The sequence below is a fragment of the Alosa alosa genome, chromosome 2, assembly GCF_017589495.1.
Source record: "Alosa alosa isolate M-15738 ecotype Scorff River chromosome 2, AALO_Geno_1.1, whole genome shotgun sequence".
In the NCBI taxonomy this organism is placed as follows: domain Eukaryota; kingdom Metazoa; phylum Chordata; class Actinopteri; order Clupeiformes; family Clupeidae; genus Alosa; species Alosa alosa.
The window spans coordinates 15,224,094-15,246,131 of record NC_063190.1 but is presented as its reverse complement, the minus strand read 5'-3'; the positions used below and the strand labels follow the sequence as shown (position 1 = coordinate 15,246,131).

The following is a 22,038-nucleotide window of genomic DNA, read 5'->3' as shown; positions in this document are numbered from 1 at the left end:
ATTGCTGAAATATTATAAGTACCCCAAGTCTGTTAACAACCATTGACAGCAGTCACCAACAGTGAAATATTTTGAATTAAATCTGAGTTAGGCTACACTTAGAGACAATTTAGTAAAATATCACATCATATAAAGCAACAGGATTCTTTTTTCTCACGGCATTGATCTGTAAAACTTACAATAACACTCTTATTGCAAACAAGTAGGCTAACCAAAGGTCTTTGTGTTAAATAATACATGTAAATGCATCAATTTGAATGCCTTGAGTAGACAATCTGAACTAAATAATATTTGTCCCACAAAACTGAGATATTTTCCAGTGTCTATATAGCATTTAACAACACAGTGCTTTGGATAAAAGAGTCAGCTAAATTACTAAATGTAAATGTAAAACAATGTGATAGTGTGTTGCTGTTAATGCATGTCAGTGGAAGTCACAGTGCCCTACTAGCTCCATGCCAGAGCAGGTCCAGGTCTTTACCAGATGATCTGTTTATGGATGACCCGAGGAAGAACACTTGTAGGTGAACAGGAAGGCTAATAAGTGGCAATGTTGATTTCAAATAAGACACGCAAGCTGTTTGATATATACAACCTGTATTTATGAATCTGTGAAGGTATCAGCACAGAGATGTTTTTGTTCTTTTTTTCTCATTTTAAATGACAAATCTCAGTTACACATGTCATCTGTTTCTTTCACAGTCCTTCTGTACACAGTCATCATCAGCCCTGTCCAGGAGGGGCCCAGCTAGTAGCCAGCACTGGGACCGATCTGGCCCTGCTCTGGGGGTACTGAAGGAGTAGAACCCTTTATAAACATGCACAGCTGTTGCATAGAAATCGCCTCTATATTCTCGTTCATGCAACTTAGTAGTGTTTTTCTTCTATGTTCCTCATATGAAATGGCTTACTTGATTTGTTTCAAGCTGAAGAGTCCACTTAGAGTCCATATATCTTTACTGGGGGATATATCTTGTGGAGTAAAATTGACAGTAGTCTTTGACTTTTTAGCAACTAAGCTTTGAATAATAATATAAAATCTTATCAGGGCAAGCTTGGTGGTGGTGCTGCAGGGTGTATGGCAAACAAACAGAAACTGAATTTCACAAACAACAAACATAGAGCAGGTTGGTGTCCACATCTGTGAGAGCAAAAGGTTGTGGTCCAAGCAGGATTCTGATTCCCATAGTTCCTTGTGAGTACACTGAAAGGGTGTGTTGGTGGCCGTAAGTGTGTGTCGGACAGTGCTGTCCGTACCCGCTATGATGCCACCTGTCTCAGTGGAGGGGGTTTTAGGGGGTTTGGAGCGAACATAAAAACAAGGGGCTCAGAGTCTGTGTTAGGATGATAGTCTTCATCCTTTTTCCCTCACTTCCAATGGGATGTTGATTTCTTGTTTTTGTTTATTCTTTTTTCTTTTTGTAGGGGAGAACATTGTGCTTTTTTTGTGTCAAAGACATTCTGGGGAGAATCTGTAGCCTTGACTGAATTCGTAAGGTTGTTCCATTTGTTTTTTATTCACATTGAGCCTGGCTCCAGGAAGTCCCTTTTGTCGAGTCAAGCTCACACACCCCTCCCCCTACCCCTCCAAATGATCAACATCAGTGGGTGCAGAGGAGACAGACATGGATGGTAGAGACAGGGGAAAAGGGGAACAGCATCAATCAATCACATGGCAGCCACATTCTATTATAATCGGACCTGTCGTCACAGTAAAGTCAGGGAGTTTTTCTTTGAATGACAAATTTGGGGAGGAAAAGACATACAAGGAGCTGTGCAAAAGTTGTGCAATACTAGATACATATGTCAGGTGTTCTCATAAACCCTGCTTCGCCACAGCGCAATGGAGAGGGCAGTGTGGAGGTGCAAAAATCAAAAGCTTGCATGAGTGTCTCTTATCTTCTGTTGGATATTTTCCACATTAAATTCCATAGAGTACAATTCTATTCTGCCCTGCGCAGTTGTCTGGGTGGACATAGCATTTTTTTTATATTCACTTTAGATCAATACTTCATCAGCAGAGTTAGAGCTACACAATACTGCATAAAAATAATTCATTTTATACCAATATACACACTGTACACTGGTGAGATCCAGATGTCACGGAATGAAAATGTCTTAAATTCCATCCCCCCTCCCCAACAGAAAACAACAACAATTACTTTTGTTTCAATACATTTTTTTAAAGACCAGCCCTTCAGTTAATCGACTAGTGATTGATTCGCGTCTCCAAGCCATAACAGCAGGGGTCTCACAATGAGTAGGAATAGGGAGGTGCTTGCAGAAACTCTGCCATGTGTTAGGAAAACAAGGGGCGGACGTCCCTAAGGTAATGCTAGTGGCCTCAATCTATAATGAGATTCTCCAATGCCAATCACAGCCGTTGTCCTGGGAGACACCAGGGGAGTCTACTGGTGAAGGACTGCAAGTCCTTCCCCCACTTTGCCTGGAAAGCTGTTGTACGGAGAGAGCCATGGAGAATAACCTGGCATCCCCACTCATTTAAGTAACACAGTTTAGACTACATTAAGAGTACCTGCTTTTGTTCAATGGGAAATGCCAACTTGGAATGATTCCGATTTTTCTAAATATAATAAAACGGTGAGGGGTCCAAAGCTACTACCACAGTAAGCCAAAAGCACAGAGGGCAATGAGTTTCAGCTGACATAGCTTACTTGTACACTGTACATTCCTCAACTACACAGTATGTCTGTTTACACAACTCTACATGATATACTGACAGTTTGCTGTATGTGTGATCACTGTTAAAGGGTTTCACTGGGAATTCCCATAGCTCCTCTATCACTAATGCTTGTCTGTGTGGTACAGTGGCGTGTCTCTTTAAGTACAACCTAGGGTGAAGTGTATTGGCAAACAACACTTGTAACATCAGTCCCCTTTCCTGTTTGATGGTAGTGTTTGGTTTTGCGTCTTTTTGGAGTGAACATACATGTGAAGCCCATAGCAGCAGAAATGGCTGTATCGGTAGCCAAAAGACATCATTAAAATGTAATTTACAAAGCGCTATGTTCAATTTATTTTCTTTTGAAAAAAGCAGTATATTGTTGTGACTGCAGTGTTTGCAAGGGGTTTGTGATTCAGAAGGGTTGGTGAATAACTGGTCTACTAAATTGTCTGACACACAAAGCTATAAAGTAGATAAACATTTGACAGAGACTTTTTAAGGCTGCAATCCTGTAGTTGGCAATAATAATCAGTATTTTCACATATTCCAGCACCATTCATAATTTTCTAGTGAAGTGGCTGCTCTCTAATACCCAATAAAGGAACAGGACATGTTCACTGTGTTTTATGCATGCGGAGATGTGTGAGATATGAATTTACTTTCCATTATGCTGACCATGTAACACTGAGGTAAATAGCAATGGTGTCTTGTGAAAATAGTTTTGCCCCCTTACAAACACACCACTCCACCTTTTTAGTGAAGCAAGTGTTCTGGAACTCTGAACAATTTTGCAAGAGAAAACACCTAGAATGTTGATCTTGTGGCATGATGGAAACAACTATCATGCAATAGTATGAGTGAAATTGTTTGCCTCTTCTCTCAGTTTGGTCTTCGTGTTCAAGGTTAGGGATCAAACTGGGAGTTTTTTGTATAGCCTAGACCAATGCAAGTGATTCTCCATGAGGCATTCACCTTGCCCCAATGAAATAAATAAATAAACTATAATTAAAATAACTAATTGAATGCATATGAATAGTTCTGGCAGGCAGGAAAACCACCACAAATGTGGCTGTAAAAAGAGTAAGCAAACATTCATTCCCTGACAGCGCGAGTGAGAGAGCATCAGAGATGCCACACACAATGCAAGCAGCAACTTCATCTGAAAATGAATTAAACTCCATCACACAGCTAAAAAACAAACAAAAGACAATAGCAACAGTAACAAAACACCCCACTGACCTACAGTGAAGGAGAATCAGACACACCCTGGTCATAGCATTCACTGTTACTGACCAGTGGTTTAGCTACAAGATATGTAAAAAAAGTATGACAAAAACCTGATAAGCAGTGTTAAGTGAAGAAAGAGCTTTTCCCTGCATACAACGTGGTAAATGCATTTTTAACAATATCTAATTGAAGTGACTGACTCTCGTTTTTACATTTTACTGAATATAGCCAGCCATGAATACACATTTAGCTTGCTGTGTTGTATATTTTTTACAAATGGAAAAAGAGGTTGGTTTTCAACTGATTACAGCTTGTTGGATTGGATTTACTAGTGTACACACACAGGCACACACACATTCACACATACATTAGTGTCAACACAGATGTACACATGTACACACAGATGAACACAAGCATGTGCATTTGTGAATTGTTGTGTAAAGCATTGGATGCTCAGACAACCCACCTCTGATTTCATTATTAACTAGTAAACTGTCTCAAAGGTACAATCCAGGGACAGCTTGGAGAAGCCAAAGATGTCCTTAGTAGGCAAGCTATCTACTTATAATGGGAAGACTTGTTGTCCATCTTGAATGTTGATTTGATTATGTTACCTAATTACTGTAATGACAATATTATGATTTCCAGGTTTCCCTACATACAGGATGTTCACATTTTCTTGCAGGTTCCTCCCCACATATTTCATTGGAAAAGCATAATGCTCAAGGTTAGTACAAGTCTGGCAGCATGGTATCCTAAAACACGACAATTTTTAAGACAAAAGACTACCCGACATTTTTTTTGAAGGGAAACACGCCCCTAGAATAGAAGAATAGACACGCCCAGTACAAATACACTACAGAGGAAACATAAAGGTATGTGGTCCGCCAACCTTCCCCCACCCCTTTAAGTTATATCACTGCAGTGCTGCCCTTTAAGGTGTTAAGTTGTAGTTAAGAATAAATACACACTGCTACAAGTTTACAATGTGTGTACCCCACTGAAACCTCTGGAATCTAGATGATCTGCAAAGAAATGGAGTGAAGCTGATCATTTGGTTCCCATGATGTAATAGCATTCTATTTTTCTTGTGAAGTGGGTAGACACATGCTACGTATGGGTTATATTATCACAAGGTGTGTGTGTGTGTGTGTGTGTGTGTGTCTGTTTCTATGTGTCTGTGGGTGTGCGCTTTTGTTAGTGGCTTCAGTATCACTGGAAGATGCAAATCTGCTAAATCAAAGTACACTGACAGAATAAAAAAAAACTTGGAAGAACTGTAGAACTTTTACACACCACATCACATAAATAATAACTATTTAAAGCAACAAATGTGTATACACTGCTCCAGAAAACAACAAAAAAGATTATTTTTTTCCTGCATTTTGGGGTACTTCACCATCTCCAAAGGCTTGAATAGTCCTCAGAAGAGCATACCTAGAAATACTGTGTGGTAATATAGAGTGATGTATACCCATAGTTAGCTTATTATGATGTGGACACACGCACATTACTCAGCCACACCCGGGCAGAAATTCAAACAGAGAGAGCAAAGTAATGTGGGCAGACAGAGGGAGAAGAGTTGTGTGAAAGAGAAAGCAAGAGAGACTGAAAGAGGGATAAACTTTGAAAAATAAACCTTCCTCTTTCACCTCTGCTCAGATAAATGGCTGGGTAGGTGAACAGATGGATAGATAAATAAATAAATAGATAGATAGATAGACAGATAAGATAGCTAGATAGATTGATTGATAGATAGATTGACTGACTGGTAGATGGATAACCTCTCACACGAGTGACTATGTATCATTTGCTCCTGCCAGAAGTGCTCGACCCTGGGTCCCGGCCCTCCACCCTCTCCGACGTGTCGACTTTTTCCGAGCCGTCAGCCTTTTCCGAGCCGTCGCCTCTCTCCGAGCGGTCGGCTCCCTCGGACCGGTCAGCTCCTTCCGAGCGCACATTCAGCTCCGACTTGTCTGGGTCTGTGGACGAGGTGGTAGGCTTCTCCCACTTGATGATGTCTTCGTGCTCCTTCAGGGAGGCGTTGATGCTGGACACCCACTTCTTGAACTCCTCCTGCGGGGGAGATGGTTGGGTGAGTCAGTTAGAGCAAAAGCTCCCTATGCAGTGCTCCCCTTCAATATATGTCCACCATCTGTCCCTGCTCTCCACACCTAACTGAACCCTCTCCATTGGCTTTACTTGCCTGACACAGCCCATAAAGAGCACTACTAATGACTTCAATAGGAGAGCTGAGATAGAGAGTATTGCGTTGGAGCAGAGTTTCTCTATCCTGATCCTGAAGGCCCTACATATACATACTGTCTCTCTATCCCTGTTCCAGGTACAGTGGTTTAAGATCAGTGCATTACAATGCAGAGCAGAGGAAGATAGAATCCTACAGAGCAAGGGCAGACTGATGACAGTTAATAACAACAGAGAGCTACTGCCCATGGCTATTTAGAATCAGGGAGGGAGCAGCTACATTCTAGCCATGAATTTATGGATGCATTCTTTTGAAAAGATGAACCACTCTAGTGACATGCCTGGCATATCAATATCACTGTGTACATATTGATAGACTTCAATTAAATTGAAGATTTCTGTGTGGTGAAGCAAGTTTTAAGGGGAATGTATCCTTGTTGTCTGAAAGGTTGTGCTTGATGAGAGTTTCATTTGCGTATTTGGAAACAATATGGCCCCTACAAATAATAACCAAAAAGTCTAAAAAGTGACCTGAACACAGGTTGGCAGATTCTGAAATCCATTCTTAAAAGTGCTATGTGGAGTTCTTTTAGATTGAAACATTTAAAAAAATGACCTAGACATATCAACAGAATAAGAAACAACCATTTTGACATGACGTCAAAACACAGTTGATATCCACTAAAGTTAGCATGCAAACCAGTGGCCGTCAGCCCAACTCTCTTGTACCCCGAGTGGCGCTAGATTAAAAATAATGTATGTCAATGGAAGAGTGGTGTGTGGTGTTTAAGAAAACTCCTCCTGAACTCTGCATAGCACCTAGGATCCTAACAATGGAAACATGGTTGAGTGAATTTACTTTTGCCACACACACACACACACACACACACACACACACACACACACACACACACACACACAGATGAGACAAGGACAAAGGGCGTCCTTACCTCATCCTTGGCCAGGAAAATATAGTCATCTGAATTTGGGACTCTGTGAAGAAGAAATAGAGCTGTGTTGAGTGTTGCTGACTTAGACCAGAACGCTACGGGTGTCTTGTCGCCCTATGATCCAAGGTGCTATATGTGTATTATCATATTTACAGTTTTAATCATTATTTGAACCATGTGCAGTACATGAGGTCATGTTCTTGTCTCAAGAGTATTCTTTTTTATTTATTTTACAACCTATTTGTTGGGTATGGAATAAACATAATTATTTACTCCAAATAGTTTAGATCAAAATATTATTTTTGAGATAAAATATGGGAGCATATTTGTTTTAAGTGTTCAGGTTATTGCAAATTCAGTCAGTTGATTCTTCTTAAACTACTCATTTACTCCTTTTTGAACTTTTGAACCAGTTGGTTCTTTTTTTCTCTCTTAAGTCTTACTTCAGGATGAAGGCGTTTTTCTTCTTCTTGTATCCATTCGTACTGTCACAGGTACAGGTGTTGAGGTTGAGTAGTGGCTCGTCATTGTATGGCGTGGTGGTGTGTCGGGCATCCTTGTAGAAACCAATCTCTCCCTTGGTGAGCACACAGTAGAGGTTCACCCAGGACTTGCTGTGGAGGAAACACAGATGAAGACAAAGCCAAACGTTAAAAATGTAATCCCCTTACCAACCTATTAAAATACATCCATTTACTTCACATTGGATCACATGTCCTTATCGACCCAAGTAGCAAATTTAAGAAACCAGGTTCTGGAAAAAAAGTCCATCTTTTTGGTCAGACGTGAATGTACTGATGAGCACTTTAACTACTACTACTAGTTCTCCTTCACAGATTGTGTGTACAACTAGGGGGGCTGTAATGCAGCTTCTAACCAGCAGGGGGAGTAAGCTTATCTATTGTCGCTTTACTGCACTAATCCTTCCTGTTTGTAAATGGCACTCCCTTGCACACATTAGGAATGCTAAATGTAGCATGGCTATGAAAATGAGAAGGAAAAGAGGAAAGAGTTAATAGTGGTCACAGAGCCAGTCACTGTGGCCCTAATACTTTAATGCAAAGCTTTCTTCATCTAGAGTTTTTGTAACACCTCTTCTTCAGCAAAGAGCCTGGTGCAGTGGGACTTGATATATGCTAGTTTTATTTAAGATTTTACTTGCCCCCCCAAAATGACATTCTTGTCGTGCTTGGGCTGTATGGATGCAGTCAACTGTTGTCCAGGACAATTTGTTCAATCTACTTCACAACCCTTCATCTACTTCACAACCCTCCCAGTTCACAACCTACTGAGCCTCTTGTCAAGCACAAAGACCTTACAGGAGAGGTACCCTATAGAGTTCCTTAAGGGGCCCTCTGCTGCCCCAATGCTCTGTCTGACAGCCTTGTATTATGCAGTCCTTAGTGAGCATGTCTCCAAGGTATGTTGTTGGGGCTGTTATGCATGGCATATTTGCTTGAGTATAATCTTAGGCACAGATTGTGTGTTTCCAATTTTTAAATATTCATATTCCATTCATTATTAATTTAATCATTGGCTAAAAGAGCACAGAATATGGATAGTATGTTTTTGGTCTGGACCATACATTGAGTTTCTACCTAAGGCCCTAGTTGAGAGACACTGTTGATGTCATAGGCCTACATATGTTGTCACTCAAACACAGATACTCCGTACATGCTATAAAACAAAGAGGACAGCTTGAGGAGTAAACTTTAGTAACAGTAATCTGAGTAATTTAGTTGCTCCTAACATTGACTGTGCTGATGTGCTGTAGTGATGGATTTGTGTCTGTATTGTGCTGGGTGCAGAGTCCTTGTGGGGATTCTGTTACCTGTTGGGACTCTTCTCCTTGCCCTCAGGCTCGTGCTTGCGGTAGAGAAAGCCCTCCACATGGACGGTGTGGCTGGGGATAGCTGGCACAGCAAGCGCACTCTGGGCGGGCGCCGATCGAGAGCGGCGGGTCGTCTCCTCTGGCTCTTTGGGCCTCGGCCTCCTCCGAGGTTTGGGCCGGTCCCTCGCCCGCGGGCGGTCTAGGCGGCCACATGGTGCTGAGAGAACACTGGGGGGCCGGTACACTTCCCCTCGGGCCTGTAGGAGTTCAGGAACCATTTTCAATACATTTTCCATAAATTCTTATTCATATGGATTATCCACATTTAACTATACATATATCACTTACTTGTGCTGCCTCTCTTTCTTGAACCTGCTCAACAATCTCAGCCATTGTGGAGCGTTTATCCCTAAAAACATCAAAGGACACCCAGTCAGAAGGTTGTACAAGTTCAAGTTATGCAAAAAACACTAGAAAAACATACTAGAAATTTGTAGCATGACATAGGAAGCTATTGAAAGCTAAAGCACACATTGTTAGTGAGCAGTCAGTTATAAGTAGATAATGGTTCTTAATATGGGTAATCATTTTACAACTACCCTTAACCCTAAAGGAGTCCCGTCACACCGGTGTGACGGGAATGTTGGGAAATTAACATTCTAAAGAATATCTGGGTTCATTGAATTCAACATAGAATTTTAGAACCTTCAATTGTTGCGGAACTTAGAACGTTCAAAAACCTACACCTTTAAGGGTTAGCACTAAATATAGAATCATCTTAGTCCTCTTTCTCCCCATGGGATGCATGAGCTAGATTGACTAGTGTGGAGGTGGGTAATGTTAGCCACTTTTTCTAACCTCTGCTTGCAACACAGGCTCTAAGGAGTTTTTGCTCAAAACTACTAAGCTAACTACCTTATGGACCCTTTCAAGAGAGTTCCATTATCAGCATCATAGTTGGCCCCACAAGACTTCCTTTTTAACATTCCATATGTTATCTTAATGCAGAGGAAGTAGATTGGGGCCCAAATAGAACGTTCAAGCATTGTTTTTGTTTTTATTGTTGAAAGGGTCTATAGCCGATAGCTTAGCTTTGCAAAACCAGTAACAACACACACAGCAAGCCTACTGATTCAAGCCAGACAGCTTGCTAACTGATGTATTTAGCAACATTGTGATGTAAAGCCCACCACACTTTCACCACAAGTCACTAAACAACATAGCGTTCTCTGTGGCTAGTGTTTTTTAGCTACCATTAACTATATTGCAACCCTTGCAAAACATATCTGCAATTTTGGGACAGTTACTGCAGTTTTTTCTGAAATACAATACAGCACAGTAATATTTGAATGTCCAAAATATTGAATTTCATATGAACTGCAAATAAATCTGTAGTTTTGATACTCAGGAAACCCGGTTACTTGAAGTAGTGCAGTTATTTATTGTAATGGCCCTACCCTTTAATTAAAAAAACAAAAAACAATCAGTATCTCTTCATACCTACCTTCTTCCATCCAATAAATTAGCATTCACTCCTTTAAACGAAGCTTTTACCAGCCAGCCATTTACCAGTGTCTCTGCCTTTCTTAATATTGAAACTGCATGGTATGTGGCTTGGACCAGTGTAATAAGCTAATCAAGATACAAAATAAACATATTGAAAAAAGTAATTGAGTGAAAATAGAATTGAATAAACCACACCGGTCCTGACTCCCTCACCCAGGCCTCTTGTCCGATGTGGCAGATTCCTGGTCGCTGGGCTTGCCGCTGGCCTGACCACTGGCCTGGCCGCTGGCCTGCTCCTGCTCGCTGGACGACTGCCGCTCGAGCCGCCGGCGGTAGCGCTCCTGCCTGACGATCATGGGCAGCTCGTTGAGGCGCGCCTGGATCTCCTGCTCGCTGGAGGTCTGCCGGCCCAGCCTGTACTCACGCTCCCGTCGCAGGTGGTCCATCTGGGGGTCGGAGCGGCTGCCGCGGGGGTCCCTCTGGAGCCGGCCGTGCAGCAGCTCCAAGCTGTCGATGCCGATGCCTGGGTGGATCTCGCCCACCGGGTGGCCCTGCTGCTGCTGCTGCTGCTGCTGGGCGTGGTGAGCCTCTAGTAGTGCTGGGACGGCCTTGTGGATGTGGTTTAGCTTGGGCTGCATGCAGTCGGTCTTCAGGTGCTGCCACGCGTACGCCATCTTCGGCTCGGGCATCATGCCAGCGGCGGCACCCCCCATGCCAGGATTGTTCAGCCCCTGGTAGCTGGAGCTGTCCACCCCCATCATACCCTGTTGGTTTAGCCCATGGTAACTGGAGCTGTCCACTCCAAGCTGCCCGGCCTGTTGGACCAGCACGTGATAGCCCGGATTGTCCGACATGCCGACCCCAGCTTGTGGGTTGAGGCCGTGGTAAGACGAGCCGTTCATGACAGGGCTGTAGGATGCCAGAGTTCCCAGTCTCTGGGCGAGGGAGTGGGCAGCCAGTTGTGGCACGTCTGGGCCAGACTTGATGTCCAGCTGGTCCTGGAGACTCTGCCTGAAGGGCGTGGAGGAGGACGATGAGGAGGACGAGCTCCCGACCAGGCAGGAGAGAGGAAACATCTGCCTGTTGAGCAGCGATGAAGAAGAAGACTGCCTGCTCTTCTCCTCCTTTAGCTTCTCCACCTGACAGGTGACAAACATAAAGACAGAGCAGGGAGAGTGGGAGAGACAACAGGCAACAATATTATCAACAGCATCCACACTCTCCACACTATTGATAGTATCAACAATAAGCTATACAGTATACTTGTGTATGCTGTGTGAGCTAAGATGAGCTGATGTTTATGACTGTGTATGAAAAGTACCTGTCAACATTACTCTGTAGGTAGGCAAAAACTCAACTCGTAGAAAAGTACTCTCTGTCTTAGAAAGCTTTATTTTGTTTCACTTTGTATCACTGTGACAAAAATCCAATGTGATATCACTTTCTTTACACAGAGCATATATTCTGTACATGCAGTGACAGACAATACAATCATACACCAGTTAAATATAATAAATAAATAAAAATATAATATAAATATGATATAAATAAACAAAATGATAAATCACCTATAACTAGGGATGTAATATATGCTCAACTCACTATTCACGATTTTGTTTCACGATGCGATTTTCTCATGATTTCTTTTAAAATAATATCCTGCGGACAAATTATGTTTGAAAAAATATTCCTTTATTTATATAAACTGAGGTCTGACAAGGTCTGAACTCGTTGTCAGCGAAGTGTCCCAGTCCCTTGCGTATTATCCAGTGCCCTGATGAGGTTGTTTTAAATTAGAATAAACTTTTGACCAATCTGACACCCAATTGTACTATTGTTGTCAATTATGGGGATATCTGTGTTTTATCACTCTGAACAACCAACCAACAACTGAATGTGTACTGATGTCTGACATCGAACAAGTGAAATCAAAAGCAGATTACGCCCTACTCTGTTTAAAAATTTGATTAATAAACGATCCATATTTTTTTTAACCGGTTGTAATCTTTACACATTTGTATTGATTTTTAGCCGATTCATCGCTACATCCCTACCTATAAGTACTCTGATTGTATGAGATATACAGTATTAACCTGTCGCAAAGAGCTGAAATGTTCCTTCCATGTGGCCGCAGCTTTCCGGAATGCCTCATGCCGACGAATCAGCTGCTCCACCTCATCGGCCCCTCCTGTCCCGCCCATCATTTCACGTGGGCTGGCAGGGCTGATCATTGGCTCTTTGGAGGTTAGCCACGCCTTCTCGGCCTGAATCCTCTGGGCTTCTTGGAGTCTCTGTTGCGCTGCAGCATCAGAGAGCAACAGCAGAACACTCAGAAAATAGATTTAGTCCTGATCTAGCGTGGATGCACTGGATTTGACAGATCCCTGCTATTTCAACATTTTGATTCTAATTATAGTTGTCTCACAGACATGTGTCTTTTTAAGTCCATATATTGTTGTGGTTGATATAATAAGCTTTTAAGTGCTCCAATTCAAGGTATTAGTTACTCTACGATTTTTAATACCGCTACCATGTTTAATGATAATATGTGTGTGTGTGTGTGTGTGTGTGTGTGTGTGTGTGTAAATTAATGTCCTAATAAATTCTAGTGCTTACTGTGCTGCAGTTTTTCCCAGTGCTGGTCCCATCGATCATTCAGGTCTTTCTGCTTGGCCATCACATGGTCCAGCTTCTCCTTTACCTGGTAGACAGACAGACAGACAGAGAGAAGACGTGGATAGAGAGAGTCAGATAAATGATAGAGAAAAGGTATGTGCTGTGTGTGTGAGTGTGTTTGTGCGTGTGCCTGTATGTGTGCGTGCGTGCGTGCGTGCGTGCGAGTGTGTGTGAGAGCGTGTGTATATGGCTATACGTGTGTGTTTATGCCACCCTGTGTGTTTGAGTACAACACCTCTTCAGATGCAGGGTTACGGGCTGCTAGGAGCATCCTTCCCATTTCCACACACTGGGTGAAGACTTTGCTCTTGGCCTCCATCTTAGCCTTCAGATTCTGATGCTGGGACATCATCGTCTCTACACCTGACACGTCCCTGATTTTTTTTAGAAACAAATACACAAAGCAATGAGACACACAATAAACCACAGATTGGGAAATAACAATGGCACTAATCCACTTATATAGCAATCAATGTGCTGACAATGTGGAATGTAGGAAGTATTCCTGAAGCTAACAACACCAAGGTAATGTGTGCGTTTTTCTACTCTCCTATACATCATAAAAATAAATATATACACAATAAAATGTCTGTTAAATGAATAAAATAAATAAATGAATTAATGAATATCTCCCCCCTATTCATAGCTTAGTACCGTACGGTATCTGCATAGGTAGAGTTTTGTAAGTATGCAGATGAAGTTTGCAGCTAGTAAGCTAATACAACATAATGGCAATCTGTGAAAACAGCATTTTATAACAAACTAATTTGCCTCAAAGGGACCGTCACAAACTGGAGCAGTGATCAGCCGACCATTCCCAGCAAAAATGCTCCAAAGAAGAGTGTGACATTTAAACAGAAATAGGTTTCTGCAGCTGTGTCCAAAGGCAACTAGAATACGCCTCATCTACTGTATGGCATTTACCCAGACTTCATGCTACACTTCTGCCTTTAGAAGTAACTGTTTCTGCAGTAAGGGTTCTTACTTATAAGGAATTTGTTTGTAAATGTATGTCACAAATCAACCCAGATTTCTGGTCTGTTTTTTTTTTTTTTACAAATGCATTTTGATATTAGGAAAGATACACCAGAATGGTGTAGGCCTATTTCTAAAACTAACATGACAGGTGACAAATTAGGTGGCTACTGTTAATGAAAATATATCATTTCTACACTCACCGGTCAATCACAAAAATTTGTTTATCAAGATGCCTGCCAGTAATCTAGTCAGTAAGGCATATTGAGGGAGGTAGGCAGTGGATGGAGGAGTGAAGGGGGTTTAACCCATTTGCTTTTAGCATGTGTTAAGTTCCATTAGCAATCTACAGCTTCAGCAATTGTGTGTTTAGGTCTATCTGCTACAGTCTTTAAGAAATACTAAACCATCAGTCTACCACAACTTGAACAGGTGTGTATGTGTGTGTGTGTGTGTGTGTGTGTGTGTGTGTGTGTGTGTGTGTGTGTGTGTGTGTGTGTGTGTGTGTTCATACCTAGCACTGTCCGGATGGGGTCCAATCTGGCCCATAATGCCATCTGTCCACATGCTCAGCTCTCGCACCAGGGCAAAGAACTGCACCTTGTCCGTTACCGTGGTGACCTGCACACGGCTGCCCTCGCAGGAAACCAGCAGCTCCCTCCAGGCTTGCATCACTTCCTGCTCACGGGCCAGGATTGCGTCTGCCTTCTCCCCAGCGTAAATGGCCCTCAACTGGGCAGCATTCTCCTGTAGCTGCCGCACCTGTGGGATCATAGGTAGAAAGGTCAGACAGAAAAACATGATAACAGATTTTCTTGTTCCTTAAGATGGGTCTGGTCAGTGTCATATAATATCATATAATTTATTCAGTGAGAAATATTATGTTTAATATATGTCTAAAATATTATGTTATTATGTAAATATTGTTTGAGTGGAGTATAGCATCTTAAAATAGATATGGTCAATTTACTATTTTACTATTGTCAACTTGGATGCAGTTAGTGGCCATATTTTTTTATAGATGTGTAAATCACAAATCTTTTTAGCGTACCCTCCTATGTGATCTCAGGTTATTAAAGGGATCATATGATTTCTATGGGTGCCTATATGTGTGTGTGGTCTCACCTGGGTGACGAGGAGCTGGAGCGCATGCTCAAACGAGTGCAGGAGCCTCTGCAGCGTACCGGGGTTGGCTGTGCTCACCTGACATGAACGCACCTCAGGGAGCTGACGCATCTTGCCCTCGATCTGAACCAACACCTGGTATACAACATAATACACAAACAGTACCAAGGCAGAGTGTTGAGAGGGCATGGAGTAGTTAAGACCGGAAAATGATTAGTCTTAGGTTAGCTTAGATTAGACCTAGGAATTTTGCAGCTGAAGGCATTATGACAAGGACAGACTAAGATCTCTAGTCTACATTAATGATACCAGCTATAACACACACGCACACACACACACATACACACACTCACACACACACACACACACACACACATACAGTAAGACACATAAGACACGACACAAACCAGACAGACACATACACTGAATCGAACACATACACAGTACAAGCAAAGATCTCTACATATATCCATATACACACATACACATGATATTACTGTAATTTCCCAACTATAAGCCCAGGTTTATACATTGATTTTGCAAAATTTCTTAAGCTATGATGTTAATACATGGCGTCAGTTAATATGGCATTAATATGGTTTTGTTTTTTTAACTTGCATAAAACACTGTCCTGTGGTTTACACAATGCAGCTAATACACAGAAAATTACTGTAAATGCCTGTAGGATGCCATTTTGTTTTTTCCTGCTTACCTCCTGGCCGTCGGTGAAGAACTTGTGCAGCTGGTGTGAGGCAGCCAGCATCTGGCTCCTCGTCTCCATAAGCTCCTGCAGGTCAGCCCACGACTCGTTCAGACCATCCTTCCACTCGGCGATGGTGGCGGCGTCCACGTGGCCGCAGTCGATCATCTCATTCACCATCTTGTTGACGGACTCCATCTGCCTCTGGCCGGCCGCGCGCGTCTCCGTTGTGAACTTGGTGAAGTTCTCCTGCAGAACCTACAAGGCGGAAGGGCAATGTTAGGGAAGGTGAGGAGAGACGGTGGAAGAGAAGGGAGGGAGAAATCATTTTTACAGTATTGTAATTTGACTTATTATACTTAGTAATTTATGAGGAAGAAGGCATATTTATGGAAGTATGCTTATTCAGAAATACGCAGAATCGCTTAACAATCTATGTTTGAAGTTAATGAAAATATATGCATCAGTCTACATTAATGTTGTAATGTTGGTTGAACAGAAAACCCTGCGCCCACACAGCAGATGCTCAGTTATGCTTAAAAGGATGGCATTTCAAGAGTATCCCCTGTACTGAATTGGCACAAGTCTCGACTCTAGTTATGAAACTAGTATTTTCCAATGCTGAGCAGCATGAGATGCGCAGCCCTGCCGTAAGGCACTGAAGCTTACTGACCGTGACATGCTCCAGGTCCTGTCCCATCTCTGTGGAGCTAGCCACCGCCTCGCGCTCGGCTATCCACTTCTCCAGGCCCTCCACCTCACGCTTCAGCTGGTACAGCCAGTACTGCTGCTCCAGCTTGGTCTTGCGCTGCTCCACCAGGTCCTTCAGCGACACGTACAGGCGGTCTATGTGGGACTGCTGCTTGGTGATATGCTCACTGAAGGAGATCAGACAGAGAGAGAGATAGAGATAGATAGAGCGAAGGGGGGGACTATACATAACTCAGATAACACTTTTTGCATTTATGTGAATGTGGGAACTATCTCCATAATATTAACATTGTTTATGTCTCCATCCATCCATCTATCCATCCATCAATCAGTTTATCTATCTATCAATCCATTCATCCCTCCATCTTTTTTTTCCATCTTCTACCTGTCCGGGTGTCCGAGCTCCAGCATCCTGCGGCACTGCTGAGACAGGAAGCTGACGGTCTCGGCGTAGTTCTCCACCGTCTGCTCCAGAGCGAGCTGCTCCTTCAGGAGCCTCAGGGTGCTTGGCTCATCCTGCCAGGAACAAACACAGACCCCCCACACAACCGCAATCAGAGACAGAGCTGGAGATTGAGGCCCCGGAAAAATCCGCTGAGGCTTTATATTAACCTTCTGTCGTCAGATATGATACAGTCATATATCATAAACAAATACAAATGCCATACAGGTTTGTCGAGACAAGTGATGAAGGAGCGTAATGTTTACATTTTGACAAAATATCAAGAGAGATCGAAAATGTCTGGTGCTCTAACAACTAGCATGTCACATAGCTGCTACAGCACAGCAATTACCTATAACAACAACTAATCACAGCTTCGCATACTGACTGATGATCACTAAATGACAGGGTGTGGTAAACCAAAACCCCTCAGTGTCCCGCACTGGCCCCACTGAATCCTTCAGGAGTATCACTCCGCTTGTTACACCTCATCCTGCCATGCAGATAAACCCACACCTGCTGTAAACGCACAGGGCATAATCGCAGAAATATTGTGGGCCATCTGCTGATCTGCTGTGGCTCTGTTCACTATACGTGGCTGCGTGTGGTGGTGTGCCAGAATAACAGATTAAAAGACTCCTAAGTGGGATGACTTCATCTTACTGAGATGACAAACACCACAATTGCTGTATGTTGAGTAGATAGTACGGTTGGATAATTACACTGTATGGTTGTAAAACCCTTTATAAATTGTTCCTAAAGTGTGTCAGGAGGAAAATAGAGTGAATTGTTAAAATATGTTTACAATGCCTGTAAATCTAAATGGGGATGAAGAAGTTAAGGTTACATCTTAAAACACTAAATGACTTTTTATTTAATATTTCATTAATTAGGCCTACTTATGCACACTCTCCCATAGGCCCAACTAAAATAGTTCTACATTAATCAATCCTCTAACAAAGTTTTTCATAGAAATGGATTTAAATACACCAAACTGAGCATAAACTTTTCTATTCATACTGTACACCAAAAATGTCCATAACAATTGTCCAACACACCAAATACAACAAATGCAGTTTGATAAACTCTGGCTGGCTGATTCTATTTGTGATATGGAAATGACTGCTGGGGATGATATCTGAATGTTGCCTGCTAGTGGGTGAGAAAGCTTCATACCGTTCCTCTCTCCTCGTTGATGACCTGGAGCTTCTGACCACTGAGCCAGGAATCTGCCTTGGCTGCCTGCGTGTAGTACTGCTGGGCATGGAACACAGCATCCAGCATCACCGTACGACGCTCCGCCTCCACCAGAAGCACCTCCCACAGCTGCCGTGCATGCTCCGCCCCTTCTCGCACCAGTTCTGCCTCCGGGGTGCGTAGTGCCGCCACTGCTCCCGCCCTCTCCAGAACCTCCTCCAATCGGTCTCTCCGGCTCTGCAGATCCATCTGCAGCACCTGCTCCAGACCAATCAGAATTAAGAATCTCTCTGTCAGTAAAACAATATTGAGACGACGGGCCCTATTTTAATGTTCTAAAACGCATGGTCTGAAGCATATGGTTTAAGCACATTTAGGGCGTGTCCAGTCCACTTTTGCTAGTTTGACGGCGGAATAAGTGATCAGACGCCGAGCACATGGTTCAAAAGGGTTGTTGTTATGTTTCTTAATTAATCACGGGTGTATTTTGGGCGTAACATCCATTAAACCAATGAGACTGACATATGCCATTCCCTTTAAGAGCAAGAAACGCATTACAGTAAGAGCACGCCGTGTTGGTTTTTTGGACAACGAGTGAGTGCATATTGCCAGAAGGAATCTGCTTGCACATGCGACTGTGAATGCAACAGCAGGATTCAACAACAAAACAAAGTCTTACACTTAATTATTTACTTTCACTACTGACTGACAAAGGGTTACAATCGAAAACGTAGCCTGAAACGTAGCCTGAAAAAAAAAAAAAAAATTGCAGAAAATGCGCATTTCACCATTTTTTCCTTTAAGTCAGTAGCATTATCATTTTTAGTGGCGTTAAAATAGCAATTTGTGATCATGCACCTGACCACATCTAGTTTTTTCATCGACACACACATGAGTGCGCAAGGTTCATTTGACAACTTGTGAACTCGTACACCTGGCAGAATAATAATCATTGTGCCAGTATAAGCTAGCAACGAGACTTGCATCGCGCCTGGCACCACGATGCACCAGGTGTAAGATGAAGGGTTCTATTTTCAACAATGCATAACATGGCGGAGAATGCAATGCAGTACAAGAAAGAGATGGACCCATTCTTATTTAAAGTCAACCTATGTCATGTCATGTTCCTTTAGATCAGTGTTCTCAAAGTGTGGTCCGGGGACCACTGGTGGTCCGCAAGCTATCCCAAGTGGTCCGCGAGCAGACGTGGTAAAATATAATATAGATGAGTTGTTTGCAATATTGAACCAACTTGTATGTAAATCCAAACAGTTCTGCAACACTGTCTATGTAAGATATGCCAATTTAAATCGTATTCTCTGACACAATAAGCAAAGTTTTTTTAGCTAGGTGGTCCTGCGCTTCTTTTTTATTGGTTAAGTGGTCCTTCATCTGAAAAAGTTTGAGAAACACTGCTTTAAATGTTAAAAAAGCAAAACTAATTACTCAATTAATTTACACTTGATTGCGCCCAGCACTATGTTAATGAATTAGCATATTAGCTTGTTCTCACTGCGTGGTTGCCACAGTGATGAAGCCTGTTTGTGGTGTGCAGCATTGTAATGTCTTCATGTTCAACTGAATTGTCCTGGTGAATGTTTAATCATACCTCCAAATTCCTCAAAACCCTACCAAAATGTAAAAAAAGCTAGTACCGCACAACAGTGCCAAATATATTCACAAAACACCATGATGTAGCTAACTAGCTAGCTTTGTCAATTCCTGTTGAGGCTATTTGTAAGATATGGCTGTCTACCATCTATCATACCATCTATCTATGGCTGGCTATCAGCCTATGCCTCTTTAAAATAAATAGGACTCCACACAGTATTGTCTTAAATCCTTTTTTCACTACACAAGCAGTAATTTAGCATCATCTGAATGGTATGTGGGTTGCGTTAGGGGGAGCGGGAACCTCATTTGTCTTCATCAGCTGTTGCACACTCTGCAGGTTGTTTCCGTATTCCTTGGAGGATGCCAGAGGGAGTCTCTCCTGGATCCACACCTGCAGGACCACACAACACCATCCAATACAAAACTCTCATACGGCTACATACATGGATGCATAAGTACTAGGGCCCTAATTTAAATACTGGTCAAAGTGCAAAGTCTAGCTAAAACTTGATTAATAACTATGCAAAATATATTTGCAAATTTAATACCATGAAAAAGACCCTAAGCACAAACAGTGGTGGGTCAGCTAAAAGCTGTCTCATGCCACATGATTCAATTAGTTCATGCACAAGAACTCATAAATTGAGTTTGCACTTTGCCTAGCATTTAAATTAGGGCTCCTAGTGTCCATTGTGTAAGGCCAACATTTGTGTCTTAAATATTTAGTTTGAGTATGTCTGCAAACAAGGTATGGCGTGAGTGAGTGATAAATTAGAAATTAGGTATAATCCTAGTCTGGGTTTCTGAGAACTCACAATCTCGTCCTCCAGGTCCTGGCTGACTTGGTGCATCTCCTTGGAGGCCAGCAGGATGCGGCGCCTCTCCTTGAGCGGCTCGATGAGGCGGCAGATGCGTGTCTCGGCTGGCCGCTCCTCTCCTTCCACCATCCTCAGCAGGCCCGCCTGCAGCTCGCCAGCGCCTACGCCCACGCCCACGTCCGACATGCTGCCCCCCAGCTGAGACATGCCCACTCCGCGGTACAACTGCGACTCCATGGTCTGGCACAGTGGGGGTCAGGAGAGAGGGGGAGAGGGAGAAGGAGAGAGAGAGGTAGGCAAAGCGGAAAGACGAGTTTACGCAGTTTACACAGACTGGAAATCTCACCCAGTGTTTAGGTCACGTCTGCACTGTAAAACTATAACATCCTATGTCACATACAGTATTTCTATACCATCACAGCATCAAACATGTCTGATGTCTCATATGAGTGTGAGGGCCAGATGTACTAACGCTTTTGCGCCCACTTCAGGCGTATTTGTTTCGCAATGTGTGTGTAAAATCATTGCGAGGTATGTACAAACAGGCCGCAATGATGTAAAAGCGCAAACTGCCTGTCGCGGGAGCTGAAAGTGGCAGATTGCGTTTGTCATGCATATGCATTCCTGGGAGGATCCAGGGGAAAGTGGGAGTTTAGCGTAAAAAGATGGGAGGGGAAGAGTAAAGAGCGCCTAATTATGTATTCCGCGGTATGTACAAAGACTGCTCCTGAAAAGCGCCGCCTATTCTGCGCCTAAATACTTCCGCCTTGTAAAAGCAGGTGTTAATCCAAATTGCAGTTCAATGCGTCAATAAGAGAACCTTTCAAAGACAACAGAATCACTATTTAGAGCACCAGTTTTTGTGGTGAAAATATTTGTACTACCAAAAGCAACCTTAAATTTCGTTGGCCTTTCGAATGTCTTACTTTCACTTTCACGTCATTCACTTAAACTTTCCTACTTGCTAGATGTGACCAATCTTCTATAGCCTATACGTGCACAAGTAGTTTGAGTAGAACTACTGATCTTCATTATCTCCCAGCTTGTTTACATTTGATCATGTATGGTATTATTTCATGGTCGCTTAACGTTTGATTCTTTTTAATGTTGTCATCAGTTAACTTCATTCAACTGCGATTGTATGTAGGCGCTGCCATTCAGTTGTGGGCGTTAAGTAAATTGGCGTTTATGGGCGGAGAAAGGCGCAGTTTACACTAAGGATTGAACGATTGATAAATACGACGGAAACTTGGGTCTGACAGCGTTCGCAATCTGCGGTGTGTCCATGACGCTGATAACGCTACGTTCGCAAATGTACGTACATCTGGCCCTGAGTGTGAGGGGAACAGAGTAGGATTAGGCAGCAAGGTTGGGT

At 42.7% G+C, this 22,038-nt stretch overlaps 1 protein-coding gene across 1 annotated transcript in view; it reads right to left on the bottom strand.

Moving 5' to 3' along the window:
- Window positions 1-580: 580 nt before the first annotated feature.
- Window positions 581-22,038, bottom strand: part of sptbn4a (spectrin, beta, non-erythrocytic 4a) — a 39,757-nt gene continuing 18,299 nt past the window's right edge. Inside the window, exons 3-19 of the mRNA XM_048233384.1 lie at window positions 20,661-20,903; window positions 20,147-20,236; window positions 18,211-18,489; window positions 16,978-17,108; window positions 16,555-16,759; window positions 15,894-16,139; window positions 15,182-15,316; window positions 14,571-14,818; window positions 13,317-13,455; window positions 13,022-13,106; window positions 12,499-12,704; window positions 10,619-11,544; window positions 9,248-9,308; window positions 8,900-9,156; window positions 7,512-7,682; window positions 7,069-7,111; window positions 581-5,989 (exon numbers count right to left, since the gene is read on the bottom strand). Coding sequence (XP_048089341.1) covers window positions 5,720-5,989; window positions 7,069-7,111; window positions 7,512-7,682; window positions 8,900-9,156; window positions 9,248-9,308; window positions 10,619-11,544; window positions 12,499-12,704; window positions 13,022-13,106; window positions 13,317-13,455; window positions 14,571-14,818; window positions 15,182-15,316; window positions 15,894-16,139; window positions 16,555-16,759; window positions 16,978-17,108; window positions 18,211-18,489; window positions 20,147-20,236; window positions 20,661-20,903 — 3,735 coding nt within the window. The 3' untranslated portion in view covers window positions 581-5,719. The remainder of the gene's footprint in view (window positions 5,990-7,068; window positions 7,112-7,511; window positions 7,683-8,899; window positions 9,157-9,247; window positions 9,309-10,618; window positions 11,545-12,498; window positions 12,705-13,021; window positions 13,107-13,316; window positions 13,456-14,570; window positions 14,819-15,181; window positions 15,317-15,893; window positions 16,140-16,554; window positions 16,760-16,977; window positions 17,109-18,210; window positions 18,490-20,146; window positions 20,237-20,660; window positions 20,904-22,038) is intronic.